This window comes from Protopterus annectens, chromosome 6.part0 (genome assembly GCF_019279795.1).
Source record: "Protopterus annectens isolate FY-2018-M chromosome 6.part0, PAN1.0, whole genome shotgun sequence".
Classification (NCBI taxonomy): domain Eukaryota; kingdom Metazoa; phylum Chordata; order Ceratodontiformes; family Protopteridae; genus Protopterus; species Protopterus annectens.
Window position 1 is genome coordinate 1772264223 of NC_056737.1, and position 17051 is coordinate 1772281273.

General features: G+C 36.4%; 1 protein-coding gene across 1 annotated transcript in view; it reads left to right on the forward strand.

Annotated features, from left to right (window-relative positions):
- Positions 1-17051, forward strand: part of LOC122804024 (hydroxysteroid 11-beta-dehydrogenase 1-like protein) — a 326649-nt gene that overhangs the window by 211633 nt on the left and 97965 nt on the right. The window contains exon 2 of the mRNA XM_044073702.1: positions 11402-11532. Coding sequence (XP_043929637.1) covers positions 11402-11532 — 131 coding nt within the window. The remainder of the gene's footprint in view (positions 1-11401; positions 11533-17051) is intronic.

Consider the following 17051-nt stretch of genomic DNA (forward strand, 5'->3'; position numbering starts at 1 on the left):
CAGTTATGTATAGTGTGCAATTAGGTATATTTTAAATGCAAGTGCAAAGGAAGTCTTTTCAGTGATTGCTGTATGTATTAAAGGTACTACAATAAAAAAGTGCCTTTTTAGATGTAAGAAATCTAGCGTTTAAAATATAACAAGTGAAGAAAGTCTGAACAGATCTTGGGCTATTGGGGAGGGAATTGGATATAAAAGTGTTCTGATTGTATTATATGTAGAACTAAGAGGAAACTTTCCCTTCTTTTTATAAGGGACAGACAAGAAACACAGTACAAAGGATTAGTCAGATACAATCACTTTAGCTGTCACATCTAGGAGTCTCTCTCTCTCTCTCTCTCTCTCTGATAACTTCCATGTGGGAGGAATAAAAACACCTTGTTGAAGTTTCAAGTAGTTTACTCAGTTAAGTAGGTAAAACATTATGTTCTGAGTGAAATTTACAAAGATTCCTTTATGTATCTGCAATTTGTAACCTGTTTTTTTCTCATGGTTGATTACTTTTACATGGAGACACATTGTCTGCAGGTAGAAGCAGTTAATGTTGGGAATTCTATACATTCTTTTCTGATTGAAATTTACAAAGATTCCTTCATGTGTCTGCAAGTTGTTAGCTGTTTTTTTTAATTGTTGACTACTTCTACATGGAGACATGTTGTTTGCAGGTGCAAGCAATTAATCTTGACAGTTCTGAGCATTCTTTCCAGAGGGAAATGCAACATTTAAAAGTACAATGACACAAAGTTCAGTGAAAAATAAAGTTTGAACTTAAGGAAAGTGAATATGAGATTGTAGCCTCCCCAGCAGCCCAAATACTTTAATGTATTAAATAGCACATTGTATAATTTAGTTTTATTCAAAGCTACCCAGTGCAATATTTTTCCTCAGGGCTAAAAGTTAATATTTTCTGAAAGCACATATGCTGTTTTTCACAACTGAGAGGGAAACAATGATAGAAAAGAACAGATAGTCATTTGTGTAATTGGGAACACAGGCTGTAACATACACTTTGAAAAGGGGAACTTTACTTTTAAATTAGGTTAGCCTGTGGGTGCCAGTGTCAATTTGGGACAACTGTTAATTTCAAGAGGGATAAAATTCATTTGTTGAAATTGTAAATAGTTTTGTGTGCTTGTTCTAAGTTAATAGGGGATGGTGGTGATTTGAAAATGTATTTAGTTTTTTTTTTGTTTGAAGGTTTTCATTAAAGTAAAAAGTCTTGAGAAATGTGACATAGATTCAAATGTAGAGGATGAGAAACAACTGTATAAAAGATCAGCCTGACAAAGATGAGTGTATGCATGTAAGACAAAAGTTGAAAATACACATTCAAAAAACTGTGATGTATAATAAGTAGGAACAATAGCTTTTTATCATTGTTGTTATTCTATCCATAGTATTTTGGAATGTAAATGGCCTTACAGGTATAGATAAAAAAGAAAGAGTACTGAATTATATTAAGAAATTCACAGTACAAATAGAAATGGAAAGAGATGAGCATGTGAATTTGATAAAGAAAGGATGGAGATTTCAAAGGGAAGTCTATTTACTTTAGCATACATCTAATAACTATTTCAGATCATGCACCAAAAAAACAAAACTAAGATAAAAATGTGAGGTAATGAAGTAAAAATGAGATACTGGTACTTTCACTCCAGAAGTTAAAAAGAAAGGAATTTAAGGAATAGATATTGGAAATTATTTTGAAGTTATTCAGGAAGATAAACATTTCTTCAGAAGGAATAGCTAGTGAATGGGATAAAATGAAAATGGAGTTGAATAATAGGTTAGAAATAAAAAAGAAAGAGATATGGTTAAGAAGTAATAGAAATTATTTAGAGGGTCTGACAAAGGCTACAGTATTGTAGAATAGTGGAAATCCCACAGATGAAAACGACCAACTGTAGAGTTCTAAAAAGAAAATAAGGGAGTATTCGGGTAAGATACATGAGTTTAGAAAAACTGCTGTTAAGCAACTATTTCTGATAACTCCAGAGCACAAAAATAATAACTATTTGCAAATTTGGAACCCACTAGGCTGAGTTCTGAAATATGGATACTGAATAGCCAAAAGAATGGACTTACATATACTAAGTCTAAGATGGCATTTCTTGAAATATTTTTTCTCCCCAAGGTATGGGAATCTTGGAGTTGGTATATATAAGTTTAGGGAATGTAGGGGGATTGCCCTCACATGGGGTTCCAGAGAACTTGCTCTCTACAAAATAAATTCAAAGGGGAAGAACAGTTTTCAAGATTTCAAGATTCATTCATTCCTTGTGTTTTCGGTCCTTTTTTTGTTTTGTTTTTTTTTTGTTTTTTGACTTGAGGGCACTTGGCATTTTGAATGTTGATATTCAAATAAGGCACACGCAAAACACTTTTAGCATAGTGACTTAGGCAACAGCAAGCAGAAATTGTTGTCACCAACCTTAGAGAGAATATGTAAAGAAAAATAACCAGAGATCCTATAGAGGTATTGGAGATATTTCAGAAATTTTATGAAAATTTGTATAAAACAGAGAAACGTGAAAACCAAGATGGAGCACAAATTGAAATACTTATGCCAGGATAAGTGAAAGATGAGGCTTAATAACAGTTAAAATAGACAAAGATGAGATGAAAATGGTGATGTATAATCAATCTGTGGGGAAGTGACCTAGAGCAGATGGTATTCCTCTGGAAGTTTGGAAGTTAGGAAGGAAAAAGTGCTAAAAAATCTGGAAGATTTTGTTTAATAGTATTTTGGGGAAGTGCCAGCATCTTAGAAGAAAGCTGGGGGTGGTTGTATTACTCAAAAAGGGTAATAACCTTTCAGACCCAGCCTCATATAGACCCATTTCAGTTTTAAACCATGATTATAAAGTGCTTATGACTATACTATTGAAAGGAATTGCCAAATGTGTTGTCAAGATTAATAGATATTTATCAATGTGTATTTTTAGACAGGAGGCAAACATTTGACAACAATAATAGAAAACTGATGAGGGATGCAGAATGTAAGGAAATACTGCTCTTTTTGGAAGGTCTTGATACAGAGAAAGCTTTCAAAAGAGCAACCTGGGATTTTATGAGTAGGGTAATGGAAGTAGATTAATTAGGACATATGAAGGATTTGAGGAAAGAATTAAACTAAGAGGTTCCTCTCTGATAAATTGTTTTTGAACAGAGGAGCCAGGCAGGAGTTTACTGTTTCCCCATTACTACTGCTTTATATTTAGAGCCACTGGCAAAGAAAACAAAGGCATGAGAAATTCTATGATATAATTGGTATGGTAAACAAGAAAAGTTGGCTTTATTTGCAGAGATTATTTTCTACTTGATAAATGCAAAACAAAAGACATGTCAGTGTTGCAAAACATTCTGAAAAAGTTTTAAGTCTTTTCAGGTTATAAAAATAATGAAAATGAAACAAAGGCAGTAGCAACAAATTATGTACCCATGCATGACATAATAAAATTAAGCATTTAGAAGTATGAATTAAAAAGGTTTCTGTTATGGCAGTTAAGGATATATGGGAAGAGACTAAACAAAAGATAATACAAAAACTGAGAAACTGGAAGCTCTTATTTATCAATTTGGATAGTAAGGTACAAGCAGTGAAACTGTTTTTAGCTCTTTTCGTTTTATATGAAGATCAAGCATATTTTTATCAATCAGAGGGAAAGTTGTGAACAATAACTAATAAAGATTTTAAGGAATTTATCTGGGAGGGAAAGATGGCAAGAGTTAAGTGGGTAAGTTGATTCTCCCAATAGAACGAGGTAGTTTAGGATTACCTGATTTGAAGTTTTAGTTTACAGGTAAACATTAATGGCTCACATACACAACACAGTTAGAAATGTATAATTCAGAATGGAAAGGGATGATGATGAAACAGGTGTGGGAGTTAAACAAATATGGAGATAGTAGGATGTTGGATGCAGATCCTTAAAGAGAATGACCACTATACAGAATGTTATATTCATAAAGTTGCAGAAAGTATTCTAAGAACTAAGCCAACACATTAATGGAGGAAGGAGATTTTGCCAATACGGATAACTGCAAGTGACAGTACAGAAAGTAGGCAGGAGAGGTTTGGAATTTACTGCTGATAACTGGAAAAGGAACCAAGGTATTAGGAACAAATAATGAGAAAGGAAAGTAATAGAGTGGGATCAGGCCAAAAAGAAGTTTGGACTTGCAGGTAAGAGACTGCCTTGACTACCACGGACTGTTATCAGAGTATTGGCAAAGAGAAAGGGATAGGGAAGTCCTAAATGAAAGACATGCTCTGTTACAGTTTTTAGTTGAATCAAGAACAGAAGCTGCTATTCAAAGGGGACAATTAGTATGGCACATAAAATATTACATGATAACTCTAAGACTCAAACAGAGGAGGTTAGAAAAGATTGGGAAGAGAGACTGGAAAAGCAACTTATAAGGAACAATGGAGGACATATGTATGGCTCTCAAGTGTGCAAGAAAGTCTAAAATTTTAAGGATTTTTGCTTGGAAGTGTTTGTATATGTATTTCTATACCTGAAGCTGACTTCAAAGATTTTTTTTCCTCAGGTAAGTAACAAATGTTGGAGGTATGAAGGGGAAGAAAGAGGTTACTGGAAACATGTTTTCTGGGAATGTAATGAGTTAGCAAATTAAAAAAAATTCCCTACAGAGTAGTCTGCCAGAAATACTGAGTGAGTAAATAGCTGTAACTAAGGAAATGATTCTTCTGAGATGAGGCATAAGATATGAACTGTCGAGACATAGTAATGCCTTATTAAGTTTAATTCTGTTGGCTGGCAAAAAAAAGCAATCACTATAAAATGGAAATCAGAATATAAACCACTGTATCTGAAGTATTAAACATTGTAAAAAAGATAAATGGTCTGGAAGAGGGATCTTTAGAAAAGAGAAGGGGAAATTACACAGAAATAAATTTAATTGTGAATGCATGCAGAATAATTTTCAAGAGGAGCAGTGAGGTTTAAGGGACAGCGGAACTTGAGTGATTTATGTAGCGTTGGACGGAAAGACAGTGGTTATAAAGAAAGAAAACTTGTAATATATGATGTGTTAAATGGAAAAAATGTTAATATACTTTGTTTTCTTGTTTATAAATGTATGTGTGTCTGTGCCTTAAGTTATATATTAATAAATGTGTTTAAAAAAGGACAAGACTACTCCCACTCAGTGCTAGCAAGTGCAAGTAATTTTATCTGGACAGCAAAAATGTAGAAAAGTACAGAACTGGAGGGGAAGTAGCAACAAGAGATGTGGCAATGATTTGGGACAGGAGGTCTAACAATATCACCCAAAGCTAAGTAACATGATGTGGGAAATGCAAATATGCTTTATAGGCACTGAGATATACAGAACATGTTATAATTAATGGAAAACATGATGCTGTTGCTGCTTTGACCAGATGATCTTACAGTTGGTGATCACACAGTGAGTGTTGTCTGAATATTCCATTACTGCAGGAATATAGACTATAGATAGTTCAAAAAAGGTCAATAAATATGACTTGAGGCTATGCATTGGATCCCTCTAAATTAACTGGTCAGGTACACTGTTGAAAGAGCATGGGAGAGGAGACTATAACAGAACATATTTAATACCAGAAGAGAGCCATGCTGTGTTGGTGTAGTAGGATAAAGTTCTGAGTATGACCCAAACAATCTAATTTTTATTTGTGGCTTGGGGGTGCCTATTAGATATTATATCAGAGAAGAGAGAGAAATGAAGAAGAGTCTGCTCTCATCTCCTTTGTGGATGGGATAGGTGCATATGTCTGAGCGTACTCTCTTGGAAATAACCCCTGTTTTAGATAGGGTCACAAGGAGGTGTTGCCTGGAAGGGGACAGCTTTTTCACTGCATCACGCACAGAGGAAAGGAATCTACACCACAAGCAAACTGCATGCTTCTCTCAGTCACTTGCAAGTACATGCAATGATGGTAGGACATATACTAAACAGAAACATAGCAAGGGTGGGGAAAATGTTGCAGCTGCCCTAGACACAAGGTGTTAGAGGGAGAAATACGGAAATGCAGTTCTTGCATTCTTTTTTGTACCAGTATGTTTAAATGCTGGTATGCAGAAGTGATTCACTACTTCTTGTGTGTGGTAATTACTGTAGCAAACCAATTAATACAAACAGCAACAATAGGCTTGCTTCAGTTAAAAGTTTTTTTTTTTAGCTATTCAACTGAATGGCTGAGGGGGTGGGGACCTGGCTGAAATGTCAGTTTTTTTTTTTTTTTTTTTTTGGTAGTTGCCAAATCGGGAAAAGGCACTAGGCATTAGATAAGCCAGCTACAGCTCTGATAATAAGCATCTGATCCCCAACAACATAGATGAAGGCCCTCCCCTTCTGGTCCAGAAAATGTTTCAAATAGTACAACCAGTGAAACTGAGTGTAAACCAACTCACTTTTTGGGGGGACATCCATACATCCCCAAATTTAAATATACCTAGCTTGGGTTCACACAATAGTGGAAAAAATGGAATTGTCCACTGTAGGTGAAAGTACTTTTGAAAAAAACTTTTTACTGAAAAGGCATTCACTCAAACTGCTACTGATCTACTGACAACTCCTCGTCTACCTGGCTCTCACTCCAAATAAAGAAACAGCCATATGTGTACTGCTCCACTGAATGAATGGGCTCATTAGAGGGCTCTAGAGTGATGACCTAGGTGGTCAGTTGAAGGCGCAAGGCCAAAATTCCACAAGGGCAGTGTCTTCCTGAAATGCTAAATGAAAAAAAGGACATTTGTCTGAAGACAGAGAATGCACAGCTTGAAAGAAGTATGAGAAGTTAGATTTCACAAAAAGCTTAATAGAAGCCTGAATCAGTATTCCTGAAATAGCTGTGCTTCATAATTAGGGAAAGAATTAATGAAGGCATGGGACACAAATCAAAAGAGAAAGCATGCTGTAAGTACGAGATGATAACGATCAGTTCAGGTATGAGAAAAGACTGTACGCAACAAGCATTAAGCAAAAATGCATGTGATAGGAGTGAGGCAAGACTACAAGGAAAAGTCATGAAGCTGCTCTGTTTAGGAAGATAAACTATTTGCTAAATTCAATCTGTACTTTATGCAGTGGGTAGAAAAGATGACTAACAAAGTGTGCCAAGTGGTTTGTATCTGCTGCTAAAGTCTAAATCTCTGACTCTCTATATTTATAACTTCCATACTTTGTGATACATAAAATGTTATGAAGCTGTGCACATTCTATCACGTACATTGTTTTTTTCTAAAGTTATATAATCCTGATATTGACAAATGCTCCTGACTTCTAGTGGCCAAAGCATATTCTGCTGCTGAGAGGTCCTGGAACACAAAGGCCTCTAACCTGTAGCATCTGAGGTTGAAAGGGGAAACTCTCTTTGTAGAGGTATAAAGATGCATTATTTGTCCTCTTCAGTCATGATATTATTTTGGGACGTTCTAGTTAAGAAGGGAAAGGAAAGGAAAGGCAATTAACAAGAGCAGGAAATCATTAGCTGTTTTTTTCCTTTGACTTTGCCAAGCTCTCTGCTGCCTCACACACTGGAGATCTTCCGCTTTACTAAGGAAGTCATTCTTCATTGCGTAGCTTATATGTAAAGGTATGGTATCCAAGTCCAGGCATGTAGTCATTCCACTGAACTCAGCTCTCATTAGTCCGGGCATTAAATATAATGCTCCATTTGTTATGTACCTCTTCAAACACAGCAGGGATTAATGTCAACCCATCAAAGGTAGTTTCATTGAAAGTAAAAGAGCTGAAAAATGTAAATCAGCGTTGCCTTGAGCTAACATCCAAGGAAACCTTTTTTGTTGTTGTTGTGCCTGACATTTATTTATCTGGATCCCCACTCTTTACATTATGTTAGGTACAAACAGTTATAAAATTACAAGTGATCAAGGAGCCATGACTGCTTCTATCACTGCTACAGATAGTTTGCATATTGAGGTATGTACAGTGGGTACAACAGTAAAATGTATTGAGTAGTGCTCTGAGTATATGCTCATGGTTGTGTCTCCCATCAAGCTTAACAATCCTGCATTCCAGCAATTACTGTACTTTTACAAACCCCCATCCTAATACACCTTGTCTAACACACTTAAAAGTACTGATAAAATACATCTTATTGACAAAAGATTGAAGAGCAGTTAAAAGCCGCACCACAAATGAAGGGACTTGTAAAAAGCAGTACTTACCTTATATAAGTAGATATATTTTTGCTGAAGCACTGTTTTCTTTAGCAATCCACCTTTACTGGGTATTGAACTTTGAGCTGCCCAGTTATCTTCCATAACACAGTGAGCTCTATGCTTCTTGTCATGCTTATACAGTGCAGATTCACCTGGCTGGGTATGGTCAGTATGCTAATTAAGGCTCAACTTATTAATGTTACTTAATCGGTCAATATGTGTGCTGTGCACATCTGCTATCATGTGTACTTGAGGCCGTGCACACACCTGCACTACACTGCACAGACGATGGCACATGCAGAAGATCATTTCACTGCCAATTCCCTCATATTAGTCCCTGAGATTCTTCAAAGTGAGAAACTGTGACTGGAAAGGGAGAAGGTAGTCTTCCCTTTGGAGCACAGAGGTAATATATGTATATATATATATATATATATATATATATATATATATATATATATATATAAGAAACAGAAATATTTCCACATCTCCTCCATCAGGATTGCAGCCAGAACCTCCTGCAGGAGGACTATGAAGGGTCTCAGTGTAGCACTGAAACCTAGAATAATTTAAAGATGCATTATGTGTCCTCTTTAGTCATGATATTATTTTGGGACTTGCTAGTTAAGAAGAGAAAGGAAAGGGAATTAACAAGAGCAGGAAATCATTAGCTGTTTTTTCCCTTTGACCTTGTTAAACTCTATGCTGCTTCACACACCGGAGCTCTTCCTCTTTACTAAGGAAGTCATTCTTCATCTCATAGCTTATATTTAAAGGTATGGTATCCAAGTCCAGGAATGTAAGTTAAAAGTACATTCAGCAAACATCCGAGGAAACCTTTTTTTTTTTTTTTTTTTTTGTAGGACACTGCCTACACCCCTCTACCCCTCTAACTTAGCTCCACAGTGAAATAACAAAGTTCAGTGCTATATTTAAAACTATGCCAGTAAGACATACAGAAATCATGTCATACATCTAGATACAACAATATGTAACATGTTTAAAGCATTACACTTACATCAATATTAGTATAAGAACTCTAAGCTTAACATTGATTGGTCCATAACACATTCCATTCATCATTTACAAACAGTATGGAGAGTGTGTCTGAATGTGAAATTATATTTAGATAAAGAAGAGTTGCAGGTTTCAGATACAGATACTCTGAACAGAAGATACATTTGAATATATATTGTTGCTGACTGGATATTTATCTATAAGGATGTATGGATCCTACCTCTGAAGGAATGAATAGGCCAGTAGGGCATACAGTGGGGAAGTCTGGTTACTACAGAGGTCAGGAGTATACAAAAAATGTATATACACTCTGAATCACTATAGATTTTTCTACCCTTACTTGAATTGCAGCAGTATGGATAACTATTCTGGATCTCAGCCAGGGGATGAACAGTAAATGAGCACATTTCAGAAACTAATCCTCAGACATATCAGTTTCTAAAGCAGCAACATGTTCAAGGTGGCAAAGATGTGAAGTACTGAGTATGGCTCTGAGACATTTATAATGTTACAAACATGAACTTTGGCCCCTGCATGTTGATATCGGCAGTGTGTACATAAGAACCTTGCTTCAACTGCTAATGTAAACTGTGGGCTCATAACACTTAAAGCCTAAAACCAATGCAACATTGCTGCAAAAAATGTTTTACTTTGTTATACAAATAGGTTGTTTGGTTGCCATATAGGATGCAAAGATACCAAAACCTCAAATTCCATGAAAGCTAACAGACATACTCAGACATCATGCCATTTTAAGGATGTTTAAAAGCCAAGACACAGTAAAATGGACAGAGTGAGAGAGAGAGAGAGAAAACAGAACTATGAAAAGGATATAATAGTGAAAATGTCCAGATAAAATACTCAACCTCTAATCACAAATGAGCAGACTTACACTGCAGAGGGACTGACCTGTGCTCTGGTCAGCCTCTCACACCTCTTTAATTATAATTTGTATAACCCACCCTGAATCTCAGAGGAAGTTATCTACTTAGAACAAGTTATGTTAACTTGACTCATTTATCTGTCAGCATGTTACTTAATGTCTTCAATTTTCATTCTTTTATGTATTTATTTTATTTATTTATTTGTTTAACATTTATTGACCAGGAAAGTCCGACAAGGACAGAGCTTATTTTCAGCGGAGGCCCAGGGAGAAATGCTCCAGACACGTCTTTGGAATATGGAAGGAAACTGGTGTACCTGGAGGAAACCCACACAAATGCAGGGAGAACATGCAGGCTCTGCACATAAGGCACCACAGCCGAGAATAGAACCGGAGAACCTCTTATTGTGAGGTGACAATGTTAAGCGCTCCATCACTGCACAGCCTGCTGATTTATTTCCAAGTGACTAGGCATCCAGTAAATGAAATTCTAACATGAAGCAAAAGCACTATTATTTTGTGAGACATTTATCAAAATGACTTGAAAATACAATGCAGTATTACCTTTAAATGCACAGGAAATGTATCCTGCTGCTACAAAGACAAGACTCTGGTATAACAACAACAAAAATGGAGAGGATGGGTGGAGGGTGCAGCTGCTGAAAGTATCAGTACAACATGAAAGTACTTAATAGTAGTAGGGAATACTCATACTAGATGTTAAGAAGCTAGAAGAAAGGAAGGGGTTAATGGGTTACATTATGCCACGTCTGAAAAGCAATGACATTCTGCTGATTTACAGAGGTGGAGTTTGAGAGCTTTCCCAAACTGAGGTACAGTAGTTGAGTACTTTAGGCTTGGCTGCATGGATTCACAGAGTTTAAGGTTTATTGTGAGAACCCATAACTGCTGCATTTTCTGGAGGTTAAGAAAATGAGGAGAGGGGGAACAGCATAATCAGGCTGGAATTTCATGTTCTAGGTTCTCTCTCATGTTGTGACTCCAGAACGAGTTGAATGTTGATTTACATGCAAAATAACTAGATGTTAAAATATCTTTCTAAGAGATATTAAGAACAACAGTGATCTGGATGTTTATAGAGAAATGTGCAACTACATAAAAAAATTGAAACCCATATAGAGTCATTAAAGGTCTTTGGGCAGCTTGGCTTTACATTTATGGAAAATTATGTACTATGAAGATGTCTCAACACCTTTCTCAAATGAATGAAATGCTTTTTCCCTTATTGGATATTACCTTTAGTTTCATTCTCTTTACAATTTATACTAACTGTCATTTGTTTGTGACATAGAATCACTCTCTGGAGCGCGAGTTTTACTTACGGGGGCCAGTACTGGGATCGGAGAAGAAATGGCTTATCACTACTGTCGCTTTGGTGCTGAAGTTATTCTAACAGCTCGGACAGAAGATCTTCTAGATAAGGTAAGAAATCTATTACTGTGGAATTAAAGTGTGCCAGTTAATCATTGTAAGCATTTGACAAGCTAGTAAAATTCTGACTGAATCGACACTACTAAGAACTCATCATATGTAAACAGGTTTTTCTTTTTCTGCTCCTCTACTAGCAGCTCCCTTCCTGTATCTCATGTAGTCAGTCCTCTCCCCAAAGTTCTAGTTTGGGAACACATTTGTGAAACTGCCCATTGTGTTATGCTGGGCCTATTATCAATCTACCAGCCAGAATCTATCAACTTATTTGCTCCCTATAATGTAGATTAGGAATGACAGTTCAACATGGGAAGGCTTTGAGAAATTGGGGTTCCCTTCATATGTCTTTCCCCCATCTGCTTGTAGCCAATGTTGGAATGAGGGGGTAATCATCTTTTCCCTCCACAGAACAGTTGTTCACATGTTAAAGCCCTTCCTATACTTTCCTTTAACCTTCACCCTCACCATCTTGGCTTAGTCCTAATTAGGGGTTACCAGTATCCAATGACATAAGATGATAGTTTTCTCAAACATCATAATACTGGAAAATATTTAATTTTATTGCAGTAGTGAATTCCATACTACAAAGATGAAAATTTCTAATATTATACATTCATATAAATCTTGGCTTGAACTTAAAGACATGCTTTAAAAATAACACTGATGTATTGATCAGCAGTGGACCTATATAAATAGATATTTGTTTTATAATTGATTTGTTAATTTATTGTTTTAACATCAAATAAAAAAATAAAAACAGATTTTTTTTTTTAAAGAAAATAGCTAGGTTTTGTTGAATATACTAATCCCAATGCCAGACAGATTACTCCTATATTAAATTATGTGACAGTATGCAATAAGTTATTTCAAATTAATTCTTCTAAAAAATGGGATTATCTAGTATGCTACAGTCTTCTTCTTCTTTTTGGCTTTTCCCAGTTAGGGGTCACCACAATGGATCACCTGTCTGCTCATGATTGGCAGTGGAGTTTTATGGTGTCAAGTTGCCAGCCTGGTGCCCAACCTTCCACAGAAGGCACACACACGCAAGCACTCACACCTAGGGCTAATTTAGAGTGTCCAATCCAACTACAGCATGATTTGGGATGTAGGAGGAAACTGGAGCACCCAGAGGAAACCCATGCAACCACAGGGAGGACATGCAGACTCTGCACAGAAGGCACCCCAGCTGAGGATCGAACCGGAGAACCTCTTGCTGTGAGGTGGCAACGATAACCGCTGCACCACCATGGCCACCCTAGTATGCTACAGTCAAAACTCAAAATAAAATAATTAGAAACCTGCTGGCATTAATCCTTTATTGAATATTTTCTGATATGATTGGTGTCTCCTCCCCTGCCATATTTCACCACATACTTCACCTGTACATCTCATAAAACCTACCAGTACCTGTTTATATATATATATATATATATATATATATATATATATATATATATATATATATATATATATATATATATATATATATATATATATATATATGGGTTTACTTCAGAATGTCAACCATTCAGAATGCCGACTTTCATATGGCCGACACCATATGATCGACATTCCGAATGACTGACATCCTGCACCATTTACCTACCCGTAAACAGTAAAACTATGTTATGCAGGGGGGAAAGCCCCCCTGCACCCCCCACACCTACTGTTACTTAAATATTCTCACTCCGAGATTGCACTACAGTGCAAGGAAAAGGGAATCTCCCAGTCTCGCACTGCAGTGGGATCTCCACTATTATTTGTCGGCCTTTCAAATGTTCGCTCGTATTGTGTCAGCCATATGAGTTTCATACATTTGAAAGTTTGAACAAATGAAGGGCTCCCATATATATATATATATATATATATATATATATATATATATATATATATATATATATATATATATATATAAATATATATATATAGTACTCACAGCAACAGATTTCTGCTCATTTTGGGCTAGAGAGAAAGTTTAACCATAAAGTGATGTGCCATTTACAGCACTGAAAAAAAAATCTATATACACAGCAATTATATGATGCTGCTGGTGATATATTACATGTTTCCCTATCCCTATCCCTATCCTTTGGTGGGTGAGGTGGTCCAGTCCTAGGGGAATAGCATTGGGGATGCAAAGATTAAGAATAATTGCAGTAGAAAGTAGCAGATGATCAGCTAGAAGGTGTGACATGGAAGACAAAAATAAATTATGAAGTTGTTGCCTTTTTGGTATGATATATAACAACATGATAGAGTGCAATGTAAACAATTTGAGCAGAGAGCTAGATTAAGTAGGCTGGAGGAAAGAGGGAGAGAGAGAGAGAGAGAGAGAGAGAGAGAGAGAGAGAGAGTGAGACAGCTATTAGAAGAAGTTATTAGGATTAACAAAGGTTTGCAGGTTGTAAGGGACAGAGAGATTATAAATCCCCAGAAAGTGATGATACCCAGGCTGAAATCTATAAGCTTTTTAGTGTACTATTATTTGAATACTTGAGTCAGATATAAAATAGGGGTGCTAGGATGGGGGGGGTCTTTCTAAGTCCTTTACTAAAACGTTAGTCATGTTTATTCTGATGAAGGGACAAGATGTATGAAATCTGGGTAATTATAGGCCTATTGATCAATGTGGAAGCTAAAATTCTGACATTGTTACTAGCTAAGTGACTCCAAAGCTATATTTCAAACCTTGTAGCTTCAGAACAGAGAACTTTTGTTAATGAGCACACAGCCAAAGAAAGCTGATGGCAGCTAAGGGAATTTGTTTTACTAGGTCAGGTGTTGGTTTGGAAATAGACAAGGACTATCTTTTTTAATATGAAAAAGGCTTTTGATTCCTTTGCATTTATTTGAGTTTTTGAAGAAATTGGTATAGGGCAAACATTTTTGCTTCTGTTTAAGGCAACATATAATTACTCAAGAGCTCAACTATTGGTTAATAATAATAATTATTAGTAGAGTTACAAGCCAAAGCTGCATCCTTTCCTCACTTTTATTCTTACTGGATATTGAAATTGCAACTCAAAGGATTGGGAAATTTTTGGAGGGCATTAGTTTCAAGTGGAAAGTATTTTTAATGTTTGCTGATGACTGTATGCTGGCAATTGATGGTATGGAAGATACTGTAGAAGTTTAAAATAAAATTGGGATTGAAATGTAATTGGGTTAAAGCTTTCTAAATTAGAGTAGGTGCTAATGGTAGTGTTTAAGATGTGACCTGATACCTAAGAAAGTTTAGATTAAATATTTCAAATTAAGAGTGGGGAAAGAGAGAAAGAAGTTGTTTGTTAATTATGGATATCTGATACAACAGATTAAGATGATATTGGCTAGGTGGTCAAACGAAGTTTACATTCCCAATTGAGGATTAATTTGATTCAGATGATGATTCTACACAGAGTTCTTTATATTATTAAACACATCCCCTGTGTGTGTGTTGTGAAAATAAAGAAAAGGGACAAGAGATACGTTAGCAGCTGGGTGAAATAAACAGATAAAGAAATCTTTCATGTTGTAAGGCATTAAAAAAGAATGTAAATGGATTTAAGGTGATACACTAATGACATTTACCTTAACAAACTGGGAAGGAACTTGAGCACATGAAGAATACTGGACTGATGATAGGATTCATTCATTCTTAAGTGACTGGAAAGAACTTTCATACATTTAGGATGGTAACACCTTATGGGCCAAGCAAAGAAAAAAAGCAGTAGCACCATTTACAGTTTTAAAGTTCAGAGAGCATTTAAGTTGGTATGTGGATGACATATATCACATTAATTAGAACTAGAAATAAATGCAAACGGTAAATGTAAGTTGTTCATTATACAGAAAACTGCTTTAACCTAAGCAGTATGAGAAAGTCTTTCAGCAGCTAGAATCAACCATCATTTGCAACTTTTTGCTTGTATTATTGCTAAATGCACAATGACCACAGCCAAAAGCTATCCACAGTCTTCCATTAATTAATGAATATGCACTTCTAAAGTGTGCATCTGTCCAGTTCATAGTATTTACTACCTTTTCTAATATACTTTTTGCCTCCCTGACCACTGACTCTCAGCCACTCCCTCCAATGGGTTGTGAACTTTTTTGTTTAATGAGAAGAAGTCATCCATTCTACCCAGTGTAAGATGTGACTGGAGGGAGCCAACATCCAGACAGGAAAGAGGGTTAACTGCACCCTGCCCCATATTTGACATAAGCTGAAAGACAGGGTCAGGAAATGCTCTCATTCCAGCGATTGGAGGGCTGGCTAAATACCCCCACCCCACTCAATAATGGGCCTGTCTGCATTTAAGAATTAAACTAGTGTTTTCCCCAGAAAATAAAAACATTGTCATGCCTTTATGGATAACACCCTCACTTCCTCTTTTTAGATTTTTGCAGAAACTGATGGCTAACAAGTAATAGGGGCTGGAAAAAGTAGATAAAAAATGTCCTATGATATTAGAAATACATGATGTCCATGAGCTCAGAGCTACAACTTTCCTTGAGGTGGAGCTCAAGATCATTACTCCTAGCTTAGCCACTCTTCTGACAACTGACTTGTGCACTTCATCACTGCAGGGGCTTGCAATGCCTCCTGTCTGTGCATGTGTACTTCTAGTGCTCAAAAAAGACTGATTTTACCAGCCTAGCAAAAGCAAACTCATGTCCTTGATTATAGTGCTGCAGACCAAGTGACTGCAGATATTAGGTGCTGGTACTACAATTATCAGATCACTCCCTCACCCCAGGATGAGAAGCTGGCTCTGGCTGCTCATCCCCCTCCCCCCTTCAATTTGTTTCATTTTCGGAGTTAATACTCAAACTCAGATCATCTGTCTTACAATCTGAGCTTCATGCATAACCGGCTTTAGGCATCAGTGAACTCTGCTGTCTCTGGTGTGCCCCTGATCCTAGGGAGCCCCTAACCACAGCAAGTTATATTATTTTGATATTTTACCACATTTGTCAAACCAATAAAAGCTAGTACAACAATCTTGTGTTCATATGATGAAAGATCCTAAGGAATGACAGCACTTCTACTCCTTTAAATTTCAAAGATAGCGCTAGTTGCAGTGACAGAGTTTTGTCAAGTAGCAGGCTTCATAATTCTATTAAATGTTTTGCCACTGACATAGTGCTCTTGACTTAGTTAAATCCTGCTATTAGGTATTCTCTCCACTAAAACTAATATTATGCCTGGTGTTAGTCATCTACAATACCAATGGCTGTGAGAAACCCCCTGATCATCCTTGACTTTGTGGGAGCCCCAGAAAAGCTACTGCTGGGTTGGGGAGAATGAGGATAGAAAACAGATAATTTATTCTCTGATTATGCAATTTATCCCAATCAAGGTCATGATCTGACCCTGTTAGGATAAAGCTGGTAATCAGTGAATGAACACAAGCAAGGTAAGTGCCAAAGATTGACAAACCAGAGCAAGTAATTTCAGCAGTTATCTCGGATTCTCAGAAGAGCAGATGCTCCTGATATTCAAGGATGTTTTTCTTCTATCAGGCAGT